At 52.4% G+C, this 24,965-nt stretch overlaps 1 protein-coding gene across 1 annotated transcript in view; it reads right to left on the bottom strand.

Annotated features, from left to right (window-relative positions):
* Positions 1 to 19,386, bottom strand: part of LOC133210902 (syntaxin-binding protein 4-like) — a 43,217-nt gene extending 23,831 nt beyond the window's left edge. The window contains exons 1-5 of the mRNA XM_061350740.1: positions 18,969 to 19,386; positions 10,083 to 10,156; positions 4,433 to 4,528; positions 3,549 to 3,618; positions 2,531 to 2,605 (exon numbers count right to left, since the gene is read on the bottom strand). Coding sequence (XP_061206724.1) covers positions 2,531 to 2,605; positions 3,549 to 3,618; positions 4,433 to 4,528; positions 10,083 to 10,156; positions 18,969 to 19,036 — 383 coding nt within the window. The 5' untranslated portion in view covers positions 19,037 to 19,386. The remainder of the gene's footprint in view (positions 1 to 2,530; positions 2,606 to 3,548; positions 3,619 to 4,432; positions 4,529 to 10,082; positions 10,157 to 18,968) is intronic.
* Between the last annotated feature and the right edge of the window lie 5,579 nt (positions 19,387 to 24,965).

The following is a 24,965-nucleotide window of genomic DNA, read 5'->3' as shown; positions in this document are numbered from 1 at the left end:
AAAGACCAGGATGATATCTGTGCAATGCACCAGAACAAAGAACTATTGCAACTTTCAGGCTGAGAATGAATAAACAATAATTACATGTATGCAATAAAATTATCCTCATTAGCTAAAGATGAGCACAGACAAAAATCACATCCAGCCACTCTCCAAACGCAGCATGTCCAGCTCGAAATCTGAATTTTCTGCTTTAAGCTCTAGTATTACAGCTGCTCTCTGCAGCATGGCTGATGCGACAGGCTGAAAACATGCATCTTATACATGCCAGGACTGAGTTCCATTAAAAGCAGAGGTAATTTGGGCCTATAATTAACTCCAGGGACAAATAATAGTGTTTCTGAGTCAAATTTACCCAAGGGCAACCACAACAAAATGCTGCTCAGCTGAGTCACTGAGAAAACTGGCAGGCAGGTTGGACTGTCTTCCAAACCCAGAGCTCTTGTGTTTCCTCCTCCAGCGTGCCTTGTGTGCTCAGAGTTTATGAAGACAACCTGCATGCATGTGAATGCATGTGAATACACTGAGTTACACTCCTCCCTGCATCTTCCTTCAGCTTTCATGCCTCATGAGCCACACTGCTGGGCAGTGGGAAGGTGCAAGGCTGCCCTCCGCTCACGGGGGTTCATGGTGCAGCATCTCTGTGGGCATCACCTCCAGAGATGACAATCCCTGGGAAATCAGTCCCAACCCAAAGAGCTGTCTCCTCTCAAGGACAGACTTAAAAGATAGTAGGGCATCAATAAAGACAAAACTAAGGGGGAAAGAAGGTAGGAAGCAGAAAAATCCTTTCCCCATTTCCACAGCCCTTAATCCTGGAACTATGTATTTGTGTATTAAACAGTTTGCAAGATGATTACGTAAGTGAAATCTCTGCAAATCTTTAAACAAAATAAATAACTAACTAAAGTGGTTATTCCCCACTCTCACGCTGGCTAAATTTTTTTGCAGATTTAACAGATAACCAACAGCAAATGGAGGCCAAATAAATTATTTTGTTGCCCTTTAGGTGTCCCTCAGTGGGTTTTGGAGATGCTCCTTCACAGGGCGCTTGGGACTGCCAGGAGATGCAGCAAGGAGCTAGGGCTGCTGACAAAGCCAAGGACTTGAAGAATTATCTGCTGCAATTTAAGATCTAGAAGGCACATTGAGGTACCTGAAAGCTTGGGTGAAGGCAGAAAACCTGCTCTGGGAGCTCTGGCTGAGAAATGAAGTTTCCCTAACCAAGTCCCACTGTTGATGGGCGCAAGGAGGTGCTCAGCTGCAGCAACCCATCCCTCCTGCTGGGGACCAGCCCTGGGAACAGCCATGCAGAGGAGACAGTGTTATGCCCTCTGCTGCTTCCCCACAAAGGCAAGTGCAGGGACCGCAGGGGTGCAGCAGTGCATCCTGTGCATCCTTCCTCCAAAGAAGTCTGGCTGTGTGACCCGCTCACTTCACCCAGTGCTTCCTCAACAGCTGCTGAACCACTTGCACTTAATATGACCATCTGAGGTGCTATTTTCGCTGGAAGAGCATAGGTAATAGTGTCATTAATAGCAAATAATTCTTCCACCAGTGTATTGCTGTGTCAAAATGAGTCTCATCCCTGTCATTACAGCACTCCTACTGCCCTGCCAAGGCAGTAACGCTCCACAGCTGCTGATGGATAAGGAATGAAACCGTCACCTCTGATGCTAACGGGATGTGGGAACATTGAGCAAACTCCTCTGTAATCTCCAGCCACTCACATGCAGTGCAAAGCCTCAGTGCCACCAGCCCATGACCGCTCTGCCCAGACCCACTCTCATTTTGGTGGTTCCTGGCGCACCTCAAGTGTCCAGACGTGCTTCTATGCAAAGGAGAGAATGCCCCAGCACATCATGCCAGATCTCCCAGGGGATGCAGGCAAAGACCCACTAATCCCATACTTTGGTTTCCACAACCCTGCCCTCTCTCATTTTTCCACACAACTTAAATCCAGCCAAGACAAAACTGAACTCTTTCCTTCTCCTTTCAAATCCTCCAAGCCTCTCTAGAGAAAGCAAGGTTTTCCAGGGAGCAGCAGGGGGAGAGCTTTAAGGGAGAAACTGCTTGTCCTCCCTGAGAAGGAGGAATCCTCTGAGGAAGAAAGACCTTAACTCAATGTATCTAACTCAAAAGGAAAGGGAAGATCCTGCTGCCCCTGTACGTACTCATCCAAAGGTCTGTGCAGGATGTAGCAGGCCACAGAAGGGAGCCCATATGCCCCTTCAGCCAAGGCTGGAGCTGCCCTGGTGCTCCTGCAGAAACCTGCTGGATGCTGGGATGCCCAACAGACCTGGCACAGTCTGGGCTGGAGCCACCAGCTGCAGTCTGCAGCCGAGGGCCACCAGCTTTGCTTCCTCCCCATTACAGCTCCAGTGCATTCCCACCAGTGTACAGTTATCAAAGACCCTTGGCCACCTCTGTTTTCACCATGGGCTTTCAGCCTCGTTAGCTCAAAGGCAGCCCAGCTCTGGTGCACACAAGTGCCGTGATCCCCAGTCCCAGCGCAGGCAACACCTCTTACCTGGCATCGTCGTCACGGGCTATAAGTAGGCGCATGTGACTGGTGGCCGATGCTGTCCTCAGGATGTCCACAGCCCTGCAAGACAAGGATGGCCCCATGTCAGTGCCAGCTCACAGCAGTGCTCCACCACTCACCCAGCCACCTACCAAAGCTCATGGCAAACTGGGCAGAGACCTGTGGCCTGGGCAGCAACCCATCACCAAACAAGTGACCTTTTTTGTCCGGGTGCTTGTGGAACCCCCCCATTCCCTGCCCTGTACAGGGCACCCAAGTCGCAACCTGAGCTTTCCACTTCTGCAATAAATGACAAGTCCCCAATAACAAAGGAGACCCAGAAGATGCACATGGCGGTGGGCAAACACCTCCCAGGACATCTCCTTCCTCAGGAAGTTTCCATGTCAGGAATGGCTGCTTTCTGGTTCGAAATACATGTGTCCCCATGGGAGTCAGGGCAGTGTGCTGGGACACACACTGCAGAGATGTGCTCAGGGACCTCCTTCACCAAACCCAGCCACTCTGGGGGTTTGGGAGCAGGAGAAGCTCCTCATGCTGCTTCCCAAGCATCCATCCAGCAGGAATGGAAGGCGGCCTGCAGGCTAACACCATGATTAATGAAAAGAGGTGCCCCAAAAGTGCAGTACTGCTCTGGATCAGGGAGCTGAGGGGCTGGATTGCACCTCTGGAGGGAATCTCTGCACAAAGCAGTGCTCGTGCTTAGGCACTGGCTAATCTCCTGTGCTGGGAGCTATGGGACTTGCTGGGAAGCTGCAACAGATGGAGTGGGGGTGCCAGGAGCTTTATTTTGGGGAATGCCGGAATATCTCACAAGCACAGTTTTGAGTTTTGTCATCTATTTTTATAGATGAGTGTCTGATAATTCCCAAGTTGGCTCTTAAGAACAGTGCAGGCTGCATCGGAGTGCAGACGAAACAGTTGTGTCCTCAACCTGCAGACTGAGCCACTTCCCGGAATTATACAAAAGCAACAGGAATGCACAATTTCCATCCGGATATGGTACCTCTCACTTGTAACCCCAATTAGGGACTCTCCATTGACCTCCAGGATCTGGTCTCCTGGCTGCAGGCGCCCTAGAAAAGAAAACTAATGGGTAGAAACTGCAGAAAATACAGCTTGAAGGGACTGGGTGAGGTTGGGCAGTTCCTCCCTTTGCCCAGAGACAGGATGAAATATGCATAGGCTGTGCCTGAGATGCTCATCCAACCTGTTCTTCAAGATGTCCAGAGATGAGGTTTCTGCAACCTCCCTGACAAGCTCACGCCAGAGCTGCAGCCCTTCCTCAGCTGGGGGAAGTTACGAAAGTCAGTACCCAAAAATGCAATAGGGCTTTTACTTCGTGTAGTTTGAGGTCAGGTAGAAAACCACGAGTGGCATTTCCACCTGTTCTCTATTTAATTTTCTTTATTAGGTGGAAAAATGATGTTGTAACATTTGGGGGGGAAAAAAACCCAAACCAAAGCATCTTTTTGGCTTAAGTTACAAAAGGTGAACTCTGCAGAGCCCTGCCTAACACCTGCTCATCTGAACCTACTCAGAATGGAATCAGCGCCCCAGAGCAGAGCTGAATTTGCAGGAGGATCTCGGGTCATTTTGGAGCTACAAGCAGTGAGTGCCATGTGGGAAGGGACAGGCAGCAAAGCGAAGTTCTGTATGTGGCAGAGGTGGATCTTACTTTAAAGGCATGAAGCAATCATGCATACGCTGAGAAGCCAAGGCAAGGCTGCTGGTGGATGTTACAGTGACTGCCACACTAAACAAATGCCTCCACTGCTAGAAAATCTGGAGGAAGCACCTGAAATGTTTAATAAGACAATGTATAAAATAAATACACTGGAGTTGGGCTTTTCTCAGACTTTGCAGGACTCAGCACCAGATTTAACTCACCGTCCACATAAGCAACACCCCCTGGAAGGATCCTCTTGACATAAACTCCATATTCATCTCCAGTGAGTTCCTTGATGCCACCAATCACTTTAATACCTGGAGGGAAAGAAGTGTCATGACACAGAGGCAGAAGAACTGCCATTTCCATGGGACATCTCACATGCTGTCCCAGCTCCCAGGCACCCCAGCAATGCCTGACACCCCTTTAAAAACCATTTGTGGAAAGCCCCCTGTATCCCCTGCTCTACACAAGCAGCAGCAGCAGTACCAAGAGGATGCAGCTGCTGACACAACACAGAGGGTAAAGGCATCTGATAGCACCTGCTTGGAGCAACAGCTATGGAGACAAAGCTTCTGAGAAAGGTGTAGGTACGGAGGTAAGGAGCCACCACCTTCGCCCACACAAAACCCACAGAGTCATAGTTTGGGTTGGAAGGGACCCTAAGGCTCCTCCAGTCCCAACCCCCTGCCACAGGCAGGGACACCTTCCACCAGACCAGGTTGCTCCAAGCCCCGTCCAACCTGGCCTTGAACACTGCCAGGGATGGGGCAGCCACAGCTTCTCTGGGCACCCTGTGCCAGCGCCTCAGCACCCTCACAGGGGAGAGCTTCTGCCTAAGAGCTCATCTCAGTCTCCCCTCTGTCAGGTTAAAGCCATTCCCCCTTGTCCTGTCCCTACAGGCCCTTGCCCAAAGCCCCTCTCCAGGTTTCCTGTAGCCCCTTTAGGCACTGGAGCTGCTCTGAGGTCTCCCCTTAAGGAGCCTTCTCTTCTCCAGGCTGACCCAGCCCAGCTCTCTCAGCCTGGCTCCAGAGCAGAGCTGCTCCAGCCCTCACAGCATTTCCATGGCCTCCTCTGGACTCATTACAACAGCTCCAAGTTCATCCCTGATGGGAAAGGATCCTGTTCTGCTCTAGGTGTCTCAGCCTGTGCTCAGGAAGGAGCGTTAACTGGAGTGTTCTCCCTGGGAGATCCCCTTTGAGGTGCATCGGCTGGCCAAGCCCCAGTACAGCTGTGAGAACGTCCCCGCTGCAAGTTCACCGTTCTGACAGGGTCCAACAGCATCTCCACCACAGCCTTGGAAGTTGCCATCAATAGCAGAGCTGGGCATCAGGAGCAGCCACCTCTTATCAGTGTCTGGACCCTGGAGGAGCAGCCCAGTGACAGGAGACAGAGTGCAAGATGCACCTTTATCATGGCTCTGAAACCCAAGGGTGGTTCAGGTGCCCCACAGCACCTTGGCAAAGGGTTCATGCTCCGCACAGCCACCTCTCCAGCCGTGAGACCTGTCTCTGCTGGCATGCGTAATCTGGCTGGCAGGAAAAGGCCCAAGAGACTTGTTTGTCCAGGGCTCATTAAGTCCTGCTTCGAAGATCCAGGCCATGGACAGAAGGATTAAAAAGCCTGGCTTTAATTAACAAATCTGTCCTGTGAGCTGCTGGTCGGGCATTTGGCTGCTCTGGGCAGGAGGGCATGCTGAGGACAGGCAGCACCACAGAGATGGGCACTGCCAGCACCAAGCAGCTTCATCATCTGCTGCTGCCCAGGGGTGATGAGCTGCTCCAAGCCTTGGTGAGGTCCTGAGATGCACAAAGTGACCCCATGCAAGAAACACAATCCTCCAGGGGAGCAGAGCACAGCTTCTTCCCTAGAACACGAGACCCCTTTCCAAAACAAGCAGGAAGGAAGCAGAGTGGATCCTGCATCAGGATTGCTTGGAACTATGGTGCTATTTCCATCCCTAACTCTCCTCCTCCTGCTCTGAGGACCCATGCAGTTTTCAGCTACGTCTAGGGAAATACCCTGTCTTTCAAGTCACCTTTACATTAGAACTGTGATTAAAAACAGATCATTACAATCGTTCATTTAATTCCTGTACACACCAGTCACTGCTTCTCCCAAAACCAAAACCACAGCCCTTCTGAGTGCTGGAGCTTGTTCCCTGGTCTTCATGTATTAACTTCATGTATTAACACCCAAGTCCCTGGGAGGAGCCGTTTTACTGACAGCACTGGGAATACACAGGAGAATACCTCAGGACCAGGCACCAGTGTTGTTCTCCATTGTAGTTTGGGACAGATTGACCAAAGAAGCTGTGGCTGCCCCGTCCCTGCCAGTGTTTAAGCCCAGGTTGGATGGGGCTTGGAGCAACCTGATCTAGTGGAAGGTGTCCCTGCCTGTGGCAGGGGGTTGGAACTGGATGAGTTTTAAAGGTTCCTCCAAACCAAACCAATTTATGATTCTATGATTTTAAAAGAAATCCATCAAAATTGGAAATACTGCCCAAAAGAGGTGTCTCCAAGTGGTCCGAGCCTCACCAAGGAATAGGAGCAATGCAGGGAAGAGATGGTAAGAGAAAGTGAAACCTTCTCATCACTGAAGATGCTCAGCTGGAAATCTCCTCAGCTTCCAGCCAGGCTATGGTGGCTGCTAGTGGGCTTTGCTGGGAGGGAGACCCTGGGAAGCAGTCTCACACTTGATATGGTTTTGAGAAACCCCTGGCACGGAGGGTTCCTGCAGAAGCAAAGCCTTGTCGGTTCTCCTGGACAGAGAGGACACTGGAAGTCCAGCTTAAGCCAAGGTCAGGAAGTCTTTCTACATCTTTCATCACACAGGAACATGAATTAATTAGGAAAGGTAAAACACATTAGACAAATGATGTGAAAATCTGCATCTCAGAAGAGGCGCAGCTGCAGCATCACTTGGCAGGGCAACGGGACCTGCTTGTGACAGACTCCTCTGCTGAGGTATCAACTCAATAATGACTCATTTCCCTTTTGTGTCCACAAATCAATTGTAATAATGCCTTAATATAGCTGCAGTATCTACAAATCCTCCTTTATCCCCAACGATGTCAGGAGAAAATCCGATCTTGTTATTAAAATCGGCGATTACTCACAGTATTGCTCCCAGACACATTCCAACTTTGACTGGGGGGGAGGAAAAACACCCTGACTCTTAACCCAAACCAAAACCATCTGGGTGCTGCCAGGCCTTGCCCACACCATCCTCCCGGCCATGGAGGCACTGTCCGTGGCAGCTCTACCCCAAAGGAATGCACTGGGAAGTCCTCACCATGGCAGGAAGGAGGAAGAGGAGGAAAAGGAGAAAGAAGGGTTTACTCCTGCCAGGGTACAGATCAAGACACAGGACAGCCCTGGACTGCTTGCAACCAACCAGAACCGTCCAAGATCGTGGTGGCAGAATTCCTGGGAGTCTTTGTATTTTATAAACTTTATAAAAAGTATTTAATTGAAGAATTTTATACTTTAATTAAATTTCCATTTGGGACCCAGTTTAGGTAAATAACAGCTCTTTAATTATCACAGTCCTGGTATAATGCTTATTAAGTCATACTTAGGGCCAGATAATCTAGCCTATTTTGGATCCCTCTATTTAATCTTTCCTTTCTGGCAAAGGTCCTGGTGCTAATGCCCACATCCCCAGTATTTTCTGTTTTGCAGAACAAATGCTTAGGGGGAAACTCCAGGTGGGAATATAGGCTAGACTGCCTCAGATGGCATTTTTTTTAGGTTCTTAGTGATGCGATAAACTCCTTCAAGACCCTTGAGCCTCTCTGGTGCATCTAATCCCACTCCTACTAATGCCACTGTTGCAGTTCTCAACTTCTCAGGCTGTAATCTCACCTGCTCCTGGCTCCCTGTACCACAGGTCAAGGGGTGTCCTGGCTAAGCCAGTTGTTTGGCCCAACTGTAATCATCTCCGGAGCATACCAATCCCACCGGCTGCCGTGATGTGTTCCCGGCTGCGGGCACAGACCTAAGCCAGCAATGTTCAATTACATTTCCTTTAATCCCCCTGTTGATCTTGCAGCCCCAGCCAGCTTTTTCTGTCTGGAGGAAGGGACAGATTGGAGGTGAATCATGCTGCCCTGTCCTAAGAAGATGAAGGTCAAGATAATGGGATCTCAGTGTTTCTGAGAAAGGCTTCTTAATCAGCACTTCCCTTTGATGGCTATTCTTTAATTCAAACTTCAGGTTTTAGGAGCTGCCCAGGTAACCCCTTTGAACTTCTGCTGAGGTTCACATGTGGGTTGCCACCTAAAGCCACAGAGCAACAGACCCGGGGCCAAACGCTGACCTGCCAAGCTGGCACTGAGCGGGCTGATGCTGCTCTAAAGAGACTCTGCTGGAATAACACCCACATCTGAACATAAGAAACTCATGGAGGTACTTTTTTCCCCCAAAGAATCCATTTTCTGATCAGCTACACCTATGGCAGACTTGGGGCTCCTGCAAGCACCACTTGGTCCTCAGCAGAGAGGAGTGATTTCTGGAGGACAAACATTTATCTTGGGTGTTTCAAGAGGATGGAGAAAGCTGATGGTGGCATTAGAAAACTACACTATACCTTCTTGCAGCACATCACAAGACCCTGTAGACCCTGCAAAGACCCTCACACACAGACTGGGGGAAAGGAAGAGTATTTGGACCCAGCAAAGTGGCTCACAGTGGGCTGAAACATCTGTGTGCTTCTTCCAGAGGACAGTGCCAGCCCAGTCAGGTTTTTTTGGGTCTTCTCCTTTAACCAGCTAATCTAACCCATAAACTAAAATCCCATCAACTCGACCAAATCAACCTCTGGAGATTAAAATATCATATTTCACTGAGCTCCCATGAACCTCATAAACAGAAGAAAGGGGGAAGAGTCAGCAAATCTGCTCTGTGCAGAAAACCCTGTTACCCAAGAGCTGGAAACGGCCAGTAATGAGTTTACAATTAATTGCAGGTCTCAGGAAACCTGAACTTGTTTCTTTGGTGAGTTTGACCTCCTAGGAGGGGTCCTCAATGGTCAGCCAGGGACCTCACCAAGAGGTTCACAAGTGCTTTCTTGGGTGACAGGCTGAGCTCATGATTAAGACTGAGAAGAGGCCGTGAGGTGGACCTCCAGAAAGTTTAATGCACGATCACAGGATTTTATCAAGTCCATCGAAGAGCAGCAGCATTTATGCTGCTAGATGCACAGAGGTCAGATGAGAGGTTATGCTGGATCCTTTTGGGCTCAGTTTCATGAACCTGTGACTCTTTCTCACATTCTTATGGATATTACCTTCCCTTTTCCTTTGTCTCCCATGCTTTGATGTTCAGAGTTCCATGGAAGGACATTTGACTCGTTCAGTGCTCATACTCTTACCCTTTGGCCAAGCTTTCCCAAACCAGCTCACACAGCCCTGTGCCCAAGGAGAGCTGCAACGCTCTGCATCACCCATCATAGTGGCTTCCCAGAAGGGGCAGGGCAGCAGGGCAGGGGCAGGCAGCTGGGAAGGGCTTGGCTTTGTATTTACCTTTTCTTGTTAGTTTAATTGTAAATTTTAATGTATTCAATTCAGAACATTCTGACAAACCTCCCCCCATCCTGCTCAGGGGAGGGGATCTGGCCCTGGGCTCCTGCACAGCTCTCAGCACTGCAGCTGCTCACCATCCACAGGGAATTAGTCAGGATTTTGACTTTATTTTAACCTCCCAGCTGCAAAAGGTGCCAGCAGATGCTTGACAGAGGCAGGCACAGGGACCAGGATTTCTGTTGGAGATCAGACTTCAAACAGGGAGGCACATCATGACAGAGGTGCTGGGGGGGGAGGGAAGGATGCTCGAGCTGCCCCAGCCCACGCTGGTGCCCCTCAGAACTCACCCAGCCCATTTGCACAGTCGTAGAAATCAAAGCAGTGCACAATTCGATCCATCCCGTATGGTCCCATGAGTGTCCTGGCAGAGAGAAGAGAAGCATCTTTCTCTTACAGGCCAAAACAAACAGATGCCCAGGTGACCAACCAACACGCACACAAGCACATCCTTCCCACCGCCCCAGATGTTGCCTATGGAACGATATTGACACACAGGTACAGGGACACGGTGCCGCATATGAAGCCCACACTGGAAAATATCAACCACTTCCACCCACTCCCCCCGAAGTTTCTACAGATAAATGACAGAATATGTGCAGGGCTGTACATCATCTTCTCCACCCAGCAAATCTGATGGACCTGTCTGTGATTCATTACCCCAGATTAACGGGGCTGGACAGCTGTCCAGCTCCCAGGAAATGAGATCAGAGCTCAGACCAATGTTCCAGGAATAAACCAGTTTCACAGATACAGAGTGCCTGTAATGAAGACGGTGAGGCATGATCTGTGGGCAGTCTCCATCCGTCTGGCATGGGGGTTGGAAAAGGGGGATGCCAGATCTGCTGAGCTGCTTCAGGTCCCTGCCTTGCCAGGTTGAGGTGGGATCTTCTCATCATGCACCAAAGTGGGTGGAAGAGCATCATACACCTGAGCCACCCCCTAAACATCCTCTGGCAAGGTGACACCAGACTCCAAACCAGGACCACAGGCATTTCTCCTCCTTGGGTGGCCCACGGTGGGCAGCCCATGAGGATAGGTGTACCTTGATGTGAAAAACCCAGAGCCAGGCAGGAAACCAGGGATGAGTAGCTCCAAAAGCACTCCACTTCCCAGGATTTAATTTGCAAAGGGAAAAAGAGTTTCTGAATCAATATCAGATCCCAAACCTGGACATAGCTAAGGAGGGACAATGCTGTGGGGCACAAACAGGCTCCTCTAAGTCTGGCAGATGCAGGAGAAGGGTAAACTCAGAAGTTCTCTTTCCAAAATACCTCTCAAAATATCTAGCTGCTCTGCAAAGCCAGTAACACCCCCTCTAAGATCTGGACTGGAAGCTTTTTCACCTCATTAAAAATATCCCCCCTTGATATTTTGCAATGCTCCCCATATTCAAGAGACCGGGCAAACAACTGTCCACATCTGGTGCCTTGGAAATGGAAGGTGTCCCAAGAAGCCAGAGCAGCCGTGGGCCCAGGCTGCTTCAATTTACCAGGATTTTCAGAGTATTTTGAGTAAATCACTGAGGAAACTCCACCACAAATGAACAGAAATAGTTCAGATGGGGCTGAAATGCGACATAAGGACGAAGGGTTTGGTAAAGCAGTTGCCTACTTGATACGATCAACTTTTATCCCTGTGCGGCGCCCGAACGGTGGAGAAGAAGCGAGCTTTGCTAACCTAGAGGAGCAAGAAACCCAACAACAGGTGCTAGCGATGGCATCCTTGTCTCTGCTGCTCGCAAGACTTCTCTGCCACTGCAGCCTGGTCCTGGAGAAGCCACAGCAGATTACCCTTGGCTAGAGGTGGCCACCACAACCCCAGCACTGCCCCATGCCCCCTCTCCAGTCCTTGCCCCAGCTGCAGGGGGATTACCTGCTGATGATGATGACTCCCTTGTAAAGGACAGAGACGGCAGGCATCTTGCTGGCAGCAGCAGCCCCGCTCTGCCCGGAGCCAGCCACCCCGATTTGGCAGGAATCCGTTCAAGCGATGACAAAAAAACCCAAAAACCAACAACAAAAACCAGGAAGGGGGGGAAGGCCGGAGGGGGTCACGTGGTCTCCCCGTATGCATGTTAATTCCACCCAACATTAACACAGATCAGCTAAAAACATCTCCAACTTTAGATTAAAGCTTACGCAAGCCAAAGCCAACACGGCCCATCGCAAGCGCCTTCCCAAAGCAGCAGGGTGGGAGCTCTGCCAGCCCCCAGCAGCACTGTCATGCTCATCATTAAGACAACAGGATAATTATTTGGATGAATCCTATTGTGTATCTTTGGGAACAGCCCCTCCAGGGATGAAGGGCAGTGCTCAGTTCGGGTCATGTGTGCTCACCATCCCTACAGGCTTAAAATCTGTCACAAAGCTTTGGAAGTAATAACAGACTGTAGCATTTATGGGTTTAGGGTGGTTTTGTTGTTTTTTTCTTTTCTTTTAGCATCTTTTCCAGCCCACAGAATTTCCTTCTTAATACAAAGCAAGTTCAGCTGTTCCACTGTCTGTTGGGAGGTTAGAAGTATGATTTGCATTAAAACAGCCTCTTCCACCCTGTCTTGATGCATGTCACCCAGCAGGAGAAGCAGCATGAGCCCCTGTTTTGTGGGCCGTGAGGACAGAGGGATGAAACCAGATTATCCAAGGCTGGCCAGTGAGCAGGCATACACCTAGAACAAGCCCCCTCAGGGTTTGGCAGCAGAAGGGCTGTGGTCTTGGTGGGCATGGTGTGAAATGGAAAGAAATTCCCAGGAGCTGCAGGGAGGACACAGGTCCAGCATCCCTACAACTCTGAGGGACAGACAAGGTCACAGTAAGCTCTTGGCCTTAACTCCATCCTATCATAGAGAATCATAGAATAATTTGTATTGCAAGGGACCTTAAATCTCATCCAGTTCCAACCCCCTGCCATGGGCAGGGACACCTTCCACCAGACCAGGTTGCTCCAAGCCCCGTCCAACCTGGCCTTGAACACTGACAGGGATGGGGCAGGCACAGCTTCTCTGGGCACCCTGTGCCAGCGCCTCAGCACCCTCACAGGGAAGAGCTTCTGCCTAAGAGTTCATCTCAGTCTCCCCTCTGTCAGGTTAAAGCTATTCCCCCCTTGTCCTGTCATGATCAGTTCATAAGATTGTGATAGTCCTATCCTGTGAAGCAAATGCAAGTTGAATGAAAGAGGCCATCAGTGCAGAGGAGCAGAACTCAGCTTCCAGGTTTATCTCCAGACTCTCAGATCCATCACTCAGAAGCACGTATTGACCCTGGCAAAAGCATCACATGTTGATGATGCTCCTGCTGATCCACATCTATCTGTCTTGCTAAAAGAAAGCTTCAGCAAAATAACTTCTGAAGTTTTCAATGTTTTAAACTGAGAACTTCCACATTCAGGAAGGATTTACAGGCCACATAGAACCTGAAGGCAAACATTCAACATGGCAAAGGGGATACACCATATGGTCAGGCTCTTTCCTGAGCTGGGACCTAGCTGAGCAATTTCGAGTAAATCCCACTGTAAAACCCAGGCTTTCCTTACCAGAGGACATCACTGACAGGACTTTGCATTTTGAAATAAATGAGTGAATGGAAGGAGCATGGAGGTCTTGACAGCATACAAACATGCACTCAACTTGGATGCTCACTTTTTAGATGTCTGCTAGAAAACAAGTTTGAAAACTCATTAAACTCATTGGAAAAACCCCCCAACATTCTATGTACAAAGGTTTTTCTTTCCATGAAAAAGAGTTTTTAATCTAAACAGTTGACTGAAACTCTATCAGTCAGCTTTATTTAATACTAACATGTATGAGCAAGGGTGGGCGAAGCTATTAGGGGAATCAAAATAAGTCTCAGAGCAGGACCATAAGGTAAAAAAATGCCACCAGCAACATAAAACCCACATTTTCCTAAGAGATGATGAAGGGCAAGTGGGGGAGAGAGATACTGGGAGCACTGGGGAGAGGCAGAGAAAGGAAGTGGATTACAGAGTGTGCCCGTGCCCTACATACCACCCCACTGCCTCCTCCAAGGCATCGTGCCATCTCCAACACCATCAAACTGACCACTGCCAAGAGCAAGCAGGTGGAGAAGATGGTGGCAATATTCACTCATAGAATCAACTGGGCTGGAAGTTCTACATTTGGGGTTCAGAAAGAAAAGAGGGAAGAGAATGCTTGAAAGAAGCATAACCAAGTACTGTTATTTTTATTCCTCATTCAAGTCTCCCTCTGCCCTTCCTATAGAGACTACAAGCAAAGAGCTCTGGGAACAGCTGGTCCACAAGATGTAGAGCTCATGGGTTTAATGTCATTTGGAGCATCAATTGTCAACATGGGGGCAGAGAGATGTTCATCAGAAAATGCAAAACTGCAGGGGAAGGCATTGCTCAAGGCTTGTCCCTTGTGACACACACAGCCAGTTAAAACTGGGGGTTCTTGCAGCCTGTCTGCTCAGGCAGGGCCTTCTCCAGGTCACATTAAGGCCACACAAACAAAGACATAGAGCCACCAATCCCCTCAATTATTCCAGCCCCAACACTGAGGCTGAAACCCAGTAACTAATATTTTCATGCATCTTAACCTTCAGCACTGACTGATGACAGAGAGCTGGAAAGCACGTGCAGCCCCAGCCCATGGAGAAGCCAACTTCTCTGAAACTAGAATGAGAGAAATATCTCCAGCGTATCAAAGGAGATGCAGTTTTCCTTGTGGGACAGCCAAAAAGACAACTCCACCACTTCCACAATTGGAGAGGCCCCACATACAATGCTGTGACAGAGCAGGGCTGCTTGACCAGAGACACACAGCATCTCTGGCTTCCAGGCTTGAAGTAACCAGCTCCTGCACTTCCATGATGCTAGTTTCCAAGCTCTTTGTGAAGGTCTGAGGACTCCATGGGAAGTATGTGTTCTTTTGCTTCTCTGGCATCACATTTTAAGTTTGGATTTTCTTCTAAATACAATGACAAATCTTCCTCTACCTCCAGCTGAGGGACAGCTGCCTTGAGGCTCCCTCCCCTTCAGCACCCAGGGCAGGAGATTCCCACCTACTTGCTTTAGAAAGCACCATTAGAATCAGAAATACAAAGTAATAGTTCAGGTAGGGATGCAACAAAATTGATGAGATTTTCCTTTCTATCCAACAGGAAATCACAACCAGATGCAATTATCTGCTATGTTATTATCATAGAATCATGAACTGTAGAATGGTTTGTGTTGGAAGGGACCTTAAAGCTCATCCAGTTCCAACCCCATGGGCAGGGACACCTTCCACCAGACCAGGTTGCTCTAAGCCCTGTCCAACCTGGCCTTGAACACTGCCAGGGATGGGGCAGCCACAGCTTCTCTGGGCACCCTGTGCCAGCGCCTCAGCACCCTCACAGGGAAGAACTTCTGCCTGAGATCTAACCTATTATATCCACCTCTCCTCTACATGTTGGTCAAAGGATATTCTGGGGAAGCAGCCCTTAACCTGCTTGTGGATAAAAGCCTCTTCTACATTTCTCCGTTGATCTGCCTTGTCTACTTCCTTCCCTGCTTCTTGGGGAAGACCAGCGTGAGCACCGAAGTTGGTGAACAGTGGCCACTGAATCACACTCGCAGATGGAGGAACCAGAAGTAGCTGTCCCCACAAATCAGGGCTGGCTCCTCACAGGCAGGCACTCACTGCAGTGGTACTGGCTGTGGGATGGGGAATTGTGAGGTTTATAGTGAAAAGTAGCTACAGAAAGAGAGAAAACCCAACCACAAGGGTTTCAGCTGGTGGAGAAGCACATTGGTGAGCCTGAGGAGAGAAGCAGAGACTGGGTATGGCTGGTCCCCATGTCCCCATGCCCAGCCTGGCCAGGTCCCACCAGCATCCCTTGACAGAATCAGGTGATTTATAGAATCATAGATCACCCCAGATTGCTGGTGGCTCCAGGCAGGACCATGAGCTCAGCAAAGCAGCAGCACAAGGATGCCAGAGCCAATGATGAGCACGTTGTGCTGACAGCAGCATCCCAGAGCCCGCAGGAAGCCTCTGCTCATGGCTTAGCAGAGGAATAGGGGCTGAGCAGGTCTGTGTGGGTGGGAATTAGAAGTGGGAAGACATCCTGCACTGCAGCGAGATCGTCTGAGTGTGTTGGCTCCGGGAAGCAGCAGTAAGTTGTGAGGCGGGAGGGTGCAGCCCTCGGTGGGACAATGCATTGTGGTCTCTGCCTGCATCCCACCACCAGGAGCTACGGTAGGAGGAAAGTGCTGCCTGGGCAGCACCATGCACTTGCTCAAGAATGATCCAACATTTGTTTCGTGACAAACCTAAGTCAGCGTAGGCTGAAGAGGCATTTACATCTGATTAGAAAACAGAAAAAGCAACAGTGCTGCTTACGGGATCAGCTGCAAAGCGTTGGTAATAATTCAAACTAAATCAATCAGCTGCTGTGGAGCTGGGAATGAGCTGCCTGCTGTCCACAGCCATGGTGCAGTCCACATCAGCTTCATTAGTGTTACCCATGGAGTTGCTTCAGATGAGCTCATATGATCAGGGACGGTCACAGACAAGTCTGAACAGAAGAGGGAAAAACAACCATAGCATCATAGCACATGAGGTTGGAAGGGACCCCAAGGATCAACTGGCCCAACCTTCCTAGACAAAGCATGACCATGTCCAGTCAAACCTTACTAATTCTGGGGAGTTCACCACTCCCCTAAGGCTGGGGTCCTACCTCTTCCCAGTGGCAACGCTCATGATGAATCCTCATTCCCATGATCCGAGCTGCTGCGCTGGCAGCAGTCACACATTGATGTCCCCACACCCTGCAGGCACCTCCTTCATCCCCATGGCCATGCAGACCTTGGTGCTCCTTCATACCCTTCCTCTGGAGGGATGCCAGGGGACCAAGGCATGGTAGCATCTCACACATGGCAAAGCCATTCTTCCTCCTCCTCACCCTCCACTGAGGTAGGTGAACTGCTGCTCTGCTTGGGGCTCATGCAGTGGCCCTGGTTTGGGTGTGAACTCCTGTGAAGGGTTAAGGGGATTATAAATCGCCCTGCCTGTCTAAATCCCCTGGGCTGTGGGATTGGACTGGTCATAAACTTATTAACAGGGGACAGTCGCTGGTGGGGGCTGTGGACCCAGCTTTGCTGCTCTGCTCACCAGATTAACAAGGGAAAACATGAGAACAATGGCAGGAAACTCACCCAGGGGAATCTACAAGAAAGAGGATGGAAAGAACAAGGGAAGGAAAGAGCTGGGTACAGAAAGACGGGAAGTGTGTTTTGAGGAAAGATTCCAGAATGCACCACTGAGTCGAGACTTGGGAAGAGCTTCGCCCTGTCCTTGAGCTGGAACATCCCCGTGCTCAGACCCAGACCCTGCAGAAGGCATTAACACAGCAGCAATAGCAGTGCAGAGTCCTGCCCTCTGGCCATGCCCAGTGCGGCCCCACTGCCAGCTTCTCACCTGCCTGGGGCATGCACAGTGAGGTCCAGCCATGGGACCTACCCGGCATCAATGGGCACCTCTGGGGCTGGTTTATTTCCCACTGGGTCTGGCAAACCTCTTGCACAAAAGCCACCTTTGCAAAACCTACAAACAGCCTCCAGCAGCGTGCCCGGAGGAGCAAAGCCCCATTGGGTCACACCAGCATCACCACTGAGAGAAACCAGCACCACAGAATGGACATGCTGCTGGTCCAGCCACAGCAACCCCACCCCAAGCCCTGGTGATGGCCCAGGAGAGGTCCCACCAGCAGCTCACAGTGTTTTGTTAAACTCCTATTTCAAACTCCAAAATGAATCTTTTACTCAGCGGCAGAGTGGGGTCATGCTGATGGGAGTGCCAGGAGGTGTTATCTCCCCACCATCTGCTCGCCGCTCTCCACCACATCCCAGAGGAGCCTCCAGACAGAGGGACACCGGCAGCACATCTGGCACCCGTCAGACGCAGGGACAGTCCCTGGGCACAAAGCCAGCCACCCGTTGGCCAGGACTCTTCATCCACACAAAGTGCAACCCAGAGGACAAAGCTGGGGCAGGTTTTGACTCCAAACCCTGGCACATGAGCAGGCTGCCAAGGAAGGAAAAGGAGTCGGAGGATTTTTGCCTTGCAGGGAAGAGGGGCTCAGCAGACCCGTGGAGCCAGGGATGTGGGCAGGATCCTGCTGATGCTGCCGGGCAGATGTGTAGCTCTGTCTGCTACATACACACACCACAGCCCCACACCATCAGCATCCATCAGTGGCACCAGCCTGACAGAGCTCCCCAAAACTCACCCCACAAGGTCACGACTGCCCTGCACTACCTCCTTCTGACCGGCACGATTCTGCCCTTTCTGCACCCAAAAGCAGCAGCGAAGCATGGGCACAGCACCCCCAACCAAGCTCTGGGGTGAAGATAGCTATCACCCCGGGGCACTGCCCTCATCAGCCCACCTGCTCCCCCACGGGGTGCTGCCACCCCGCAGCCCCACAGCCCACACTGCAATGACCTACTTCAGCAGGAGGCAGATTGTGCCCCAGCAGCGTCCATGGTCCGCGGTGGCTGCAGGGTTCCGTCTCGATCCTCAGTGGGGACGCCCAGGCTCAGCCAGCCTAAGAAAGCCTCTGCCAAACCACAGGGTGGCCCTGAGAGCCCGCCGGGCCCCCGCCAGCTCTGGATCCGGCCCACTGACCCCCAGTTAATCGGCTAAAGCCGCACGCTCTGAACCGTGTCCCCAGTGCAGCTGCACTCCCTCTGGCTCTCTCTGCCCTACATAGACAGCTGCAGCTGCCCAGCACCCACCTTCACCTCCCGTCCCCTCCGCCTTTCCTGCACGCACATGGGGGTCCCCATTCCACACACACCTGCCCCCAGGCACTGGGTGGACACGGTGCCTTTGGAGAGACCGGTGTTGTCAGATGGGAAAGTCCTGCAACAGGAGCAAGAGCACCACAGACTGGGTGCTTCCTCAGCTGCTGCCTGCAAAATCAATCCTCTTCCCCACTCCTGGTCGAAACCAGCCTCACCCGTGCGCTGCCCTCCAAGGGGAGCTTGGATATGGGTGCTCCAGGACCCCCACAAGACCCTCTCAAAATGAATGAACCCCCACAAAAAGCCACAGGGTCACAGAACGCATCCTTCCTAATGCCGCTCCCTAAGCTGGTGTCAAAGACACTGAGTGATGCCCCATTCCTGGCACAGCCGCATCCTGCCCAGCTTACCAGTAGATGAGAGAAAGCCCATCAAAGTGCTCCAGGTCATGGCCAGGAGGCTGGAGGTAGGACATCATCTGGGGTCACCGTCCCCACTGAGCCTTTAAGGCTGCTGTGGCTGGGTCCTGCTGCCCAGGGCCATGGGCTCAGGGTGCCAGTGGCTGGCACAGCTCCGTGCAAGGCTCCCGGCACCTCTCCCAGCACAGCTCCCTGCTGCAGCCAACTACATCTAATCCCAGGCGGGCGAGCATGTGATCGCCCCTCTCCTGGCTCCCCCCAGCTAAATGCCGCCGATGTCTCCAGTTGTGAGGCACCAGGCAGGCTCGGGGCGGCTGTGCTGGTGCCTGGGAATGCTATGGTGCGGATCATCCCAGCCCAGGGGTCCAACAGCCTGGGACATGGCACAGCGAGTGCCTGGGCTGAGGGACTCCTGTGGCGCCCATCACCAGCGTGCAGCCACCTGGTTCAATAAAGCAGGTGTTGATTTTAGCGGGGTGACCCCTTTACCCTCCTGCCCACAAGGTCTCCCCTCGCCCTGCACTGTCAGTGGTGGCTAATGGTGGGTACAGCCATTCAGGGTGGTTATAATCGATGCCTCCATAAACTATTTAAACCCAATTGCAGGTGTTGCTGACCTGCACTAAGCCTGGGCTGCAGCATCGTGCTCCTCTTGGGCACTGCCAGCAGGCTTCATCATTTCCAGCTATTGATATCATTTGGGTCACAATTCTCACATGGGTTTTTCCCCACTCCCTGTTTGCGGTTGTCCAGCCATACCCCAGCAACCAAATGATCCTTTAGACTGTTCAGAAGGCCCTGGGAGTGAGCTCTGCTGAGTAGATGAAAACTATTTGAAGGTGGGGGCTCATCTGTGTACATTATCCTGGAGCAGGGAGGTCATGTCCTGCTTCCCTCTATTCAGCTGTGGGCGGGATGGACAGACAGCAGCATGGGCAGGCAGGTCTCCAATTCAGAGTGATGGAAAGGACACAAGCATCAACCTGCTGCACAATCTGTGTTTTATGTCTCCCCCTCCCCATCAGGCACCATCCTGCAGCCGGAACCTGGAAGTCTGTGAGTCCCAGGGATCTGTGTGTCTCAGGAAAGCCACCAGATCCATCAGGGCCAAAGTCCTGTGCTCAGTGGTCCCCCCAGCTCCAGGTAACCTGGGACTAACAGGGGAAAGCACCAAAGGGTAGAGGTGGTGGCAGTCTGTCTGTCTGGTCGCTGCTGCCCATCTGAGCCGAGCTGTCCGGCAGGCAAGTGAGCACGGTGGGTCTCTGAGGACTCGGTGGTGGCAGGTGGCACCTCCAGCCAGGGCACCCATGGGAGACAAGTCAGGGAACCTCAGTCCCTGGGGCCAGTGCAGCTGCCCCAGCCCATGATGTGATGAAGAGGAGGGAGGAGGCCAAGACAAACCCAGGACAGGGGTGTGGGGAGGATGTGCCCGCACCCTGGGTGACAGCTCACAGGCACCACGCACCAGTGAAGGGGGTGAATTAAGGCTGATCCCGCTCTGCATCCTTTCAGAGTGACTGTGTCACCTCGCAGCGCAGTGACAGGTCCCCTGAGGAGGCACAGCCCTCCCTCCACCCGGCGTAGCCACCACCAGCGGGGCTTCATCCCTGCACACCTTTAGGGGAGCAGCTCTGCTTTATACCCTGCCCCGTGCCTCTGACTCTCATCCTTGGCCGGGACCCCATCCACGGGGCACCCGTTGGGGCTCACGCTGGTGCGGGGACAGCCACCCGCTCCCAAGCGCTGTCGCAACCCCGTGCGGGCGGAGCCGGGTGGGAGCCCCAGGGCTGCTTGTGCCGGCGGGAGAGGACGGGCAGCCGGGCTTGCCGAAACCGCTGGGAGCGGGCGCGGGGCGCTGGGCGCTGGCCCAGCCGCTCCCAGTCTCACTGGTCAGGATTGTCAGAGGTGGTGTCAGAGCCTTTGGGCACTGGGTGCTGGGAGGTGACAGCGCCCAATGGCCTTGGGGACACTGAGGCCACCCTGATCCTGCCCCGGTGCCAGTGGTCCAGCTCTGCCAAGGCACCTGGTGCCTTGAGGCATCACTTCCTCCCTTCTGCCTCCCTCCTCACAGCGGACAAGGGCACACAGGGACATCCCATAGATGTGTCCCCCTCCTTGCCCACAGCCATGGGGGATCAGAGCATCCCTCGAGCCAGGCTTGTGGGGTGGATCATGGAGATGTGCCGGGAGCAAGGCTCTGCCTTGCCCTTTCCTCCGAGTGCTTCCTTCCGTGCTGGTGGAAGCAGAGCATTAACTCCCTTACCCCTCGGCAGCAGCTGCCCCTGGGTGCTCTCCATCTGCATGCTTACACTGATGCAAACGTTACACCCCGGACATTCCCAGCTTTTGCATCATGATCCAAAGCCCGCCATGGAGCCCTGACCTTTTTCTCCATCCCAATGGCTTTTGCCATGGTGGACCCTACCTGGGACATCCTGGCCAGGATCTCCACTGTGGGTGACTCTCATGACCACTGCAGTGGTTAGGGGCTGCATGGGGGCACGGCTCACCATGCCACACAGGAGGCAGAGGGGAACCCCTGTTCCACCCTGGGAACACCCCATCCCTCTCCATCTCCTGAGACAGGAGAATAAGGACCTGCTGCCACCTCGGACCTTAAAATCGCATGGCTATCTTTAAAACCCCTGATGCCACCAGCACTGGTAAACGTGCTCAGTGCCTCTCTCATGGCCCCTCTGCTCTGTTCTGTACCAGGAGGATGAGGAAGAGCCAAATTTAATTTATTCCATGCTGTGTTTTCATGCCAAATGAGTCAGAGCACTGGCCTCACTCGGCGTTTGTTTTGCTTGGCTGCTAGCACTGGCTTTCGCTTAGTGTTTGTTCAATATTTAACTCCCTTATTGGCACTTGGGCTCAAACCAGCAAGTGCAGCAGCAAAAGCCACTTCCTTGCTGGGGCGAGAGCTTTCCTGCCCTTCAGCTCTGCTTGGGAGTGACATACTTGTTTATTCCATTTATTTCTCACAGATGGATGAAGTCTGATGCTTTGAGCACCCCACAAGACCCATTGAAAGTTGGGGGGGGGGTATCGAGGAGGCTGCAGGATGGGGCTGGAGCAGCCAGGCCGGCTGCTGCTTTCAGAGCAAACCCAGCCTTAAACGGAGCTGAGGGAGGTTTCACCCTACACAGGACCAGTTAGGAACGAGCACGGCTGCATTCCTGTGCATGTGGGAGCTGCTGAGGAGGAAGCAGCAGCAGCACAGAGGTGTTCTGTGCCCTGCTTTCCTGCACCGCACTGGCTGCAGGCAGGAGCTCCCTTCCCACCCTGACACCAGCAAACCCCTGCTGTGGGAGCGATGGCTTGCACTGGCCCTTCCAAGGGCTGCCATGAAGTCCCACCCAGAAATAAATGACGTTTTGGCCCCCCCACTGTTGGTTGTGTCCCACCACATGTATTGGCTTCTGGGAGGCATTTCTAATTCTTCTTTAATGACCCTACCACCCCATCCAGAGCTAAATCCATAAATTCTTCATTGAGACACCCCGCTGAAAAGCCCCTGGGGCTGAGTATCCCTGTGACTGGCTCCTCTGCTGCAGTGGATCCCCAAAACCGCTCAGTGCCACAGGACATGCTGGGGCCACAGTACCTTTTGGGGTGCGCAGGGAGGGGGACACTGCTGCCACGATGCTGGCTTGGCCCAGCAAGCCCTGATGTCTTCCTGAGTCCGGATGGGCTTGGATCAGTGGGATGCAGTGGGATGGCCAAGCCCATGGTGGAGGTGTCAGCAGGACCCGGCAGTGGGGTGGCCACTGGTGATGGGGCCAGTGCAGGGTGGAGCAGTGTGCACTCGGCAGGGTGTGGGATCCACACTGGAGAAGGGCTTGCCAGGAAAATGCAATCTGGTTGCATAAAAACATGGTCCCCTCCCGCTCGAGAGCTCCTTACTCAGGTTAAGTCAATATTGCCACATTGCTGCCTGTCGAGGGGCTCACCCCCGTGGAAGGAGCTTGATGGGTGTTTTAGAAGCTTAGAAGGGAGGCAGGGAGTGTGGCTGGGTGAGCTCCAGCCCTGCGGGTGGCTTCCCAGGGGACCATAGAGCAGTAACCCGGGGCTCAGCACCCTCCTACGAGCTCTTATACCCTGAGCAGTATGGAGCCAAAGCCCTCTCTGCAGCATGGGCTCCTACCTGGCAGGACACCCCTACTTCTTAACACTCAAGAGGCTTCAGTGGCACCAGGTCCAGGTACCAGCATGGGGGCAGCAGGAGCAGGGGGACACAGAGCACAGAGCAGACCGGCTGCATCAGTAAAGCCACAGAAAGGTTCATTTACTGAATAAATGGTGCAAAAAAAACCCTTCTGAGGCTCCAGAAGATCCCAGCTGGGGAGGAAAGCTCAACATGTGGCACACGGCTCTTTGGGCAGACACTGGAGCTCGGACATGAGCCATCAGCACCCCCAAACCACAGGCCTGAAGCCCCCCTAAAAGCACACCGTGCAACACGGCTTTGTATAGCGCCTCTGATCCCAAGCCAGCACAAAGACAAAATACCTGGGCAGTTTACATAAGACATAGTTTTCCACTACAACAGTTTCTCTCCACCCCGTGTTTCACCCAGCAGCTGCAATTCTGCAGCTCTTAAGGGCATTCGCACACAAAAATGAGCCACGCCAGAGATGCGGGGAGACTAGGAGTGAGCTGCTGCAAGAGAAGACGCAGTGCAACCCCCCCCACTCCCCACAGGCAAAGACATTTCATCCCAAACACAGCTCACCTCACAAAGGGTTTAAGAATGAGGGGGCTCTGGGATGCATAAAGCTCATGGGGGGGAGGTGCCAGAGGAACAACCAGTCTCCTGAGCACCTGGGTATGCGCTGTCAATAGATATCAGGGGGAATAGAACCACACGAAAACCAGAGAGTGTTTCTTGAGTAAATAAATATGCTCAGAACTTCATGTGGTAAAATAAAAGCAGGTAGGTTGGGTTTCTCCCTCGCCTTGTTCCGGGCTCAGAGCCAGTGCGTGCTGCCCAAGGTGGGAGGATGGATGGGGGATGTGGGTGCTGCTGCAGCGATGCTCACAGCCTCCCAAAACACTGCAGCACTAGGAAAATCCTCATCCCCACAAAAGATAAGGAAAAAGAGGTCTGCATCTCACCTGGGCAGGAGCTCAGCACAGGTGTTTGGCTGTGGCAGGAAATGTGCCAGTCTCCCAACATAAACTGGTCCCACAGGGAGCAGATGAACGGTTCTTATTCTATAAAGAAATCTATTTGGAAGCAGAAATCGAAGCTGGGCACCCTGAAGACAAAGCTGTAACCTCAGTTCTAGTTAAACCAGAGTCATTGTGACTGGTAACAGGTGAAGCCCAGAAATGGCCCCAACCCATATGGGGCCAGGACAGCAGCCCCAGGTCAGGGGTGAGCGTGTTAAATCTGCCTCTGCTCACCAAAGACAAGCAGGGGTGCTTGGCTGGACAAGGCCATGGAAAGCCAAAGCAGAGGCACAGCCTGGTTCCAAGCGGGTCCAAGGCTCCGCTGCAGGTTTCAGCCTCACAACGAGCTGGCTACTGATGCCTAATTCACCACTGAGAAGCAGCTGGAAAAGCCAGGGAGTACCTCAGACCACCCCAGTACCACCGGGCCTCCCCACTGCATGCCAGAACATTCCGCCCCTGCAAGGAAACCACCTCTCACCCCCCAAAAGCAGCCGGGAAGGCAACCCTCACTGAGCCGGGATAGAGGAAACTCACCCGCAGACACGCACTGGCCCTCGCTGTCGCTGCCAGGACCCACAGCCCCCCAGCAACCCAAGGAGGTGCAGCTGGATCCGTGCAGGAATGTCTCCTGGTCGAAGGGCTCCGTGCTCTCTGGCAGAGACAATCTGATACACACAGGGGATCAGGATCAATAGGTCACAGCATGCGCTGCCTTACCCACAGAATGAAAATCAGCAGAGGATTTGGGGCTAGTGGGGAAGCCACAATCAGGCCTTTAATCCCACATGGGCACAAAATCCCGGGATAAAA

The sequence above is a fragment of the Neopsephotus bourkii genome, unplaced genomic scaffold (genome assembly GCF_033783945.1).
Source record: "Neopsephotus bourkii isolate Nb327-2 ecotype Australia unplaced genomic scaffold, CSIRO-AGI_Nbou_v1 NB_533, whole genome shotgun sequence".
Taxonomy (NCBI): Eukaryota; Metazoa; Chordata; class Aves; order Psittaciformes; family Psittacidae; genus Neopsephotus; species Neopsephotus bourkii.
Note: the sequence above shows the minus strand (reverse complement) of the source record. Positions and strands in the feature narration are given on the sequence as shown.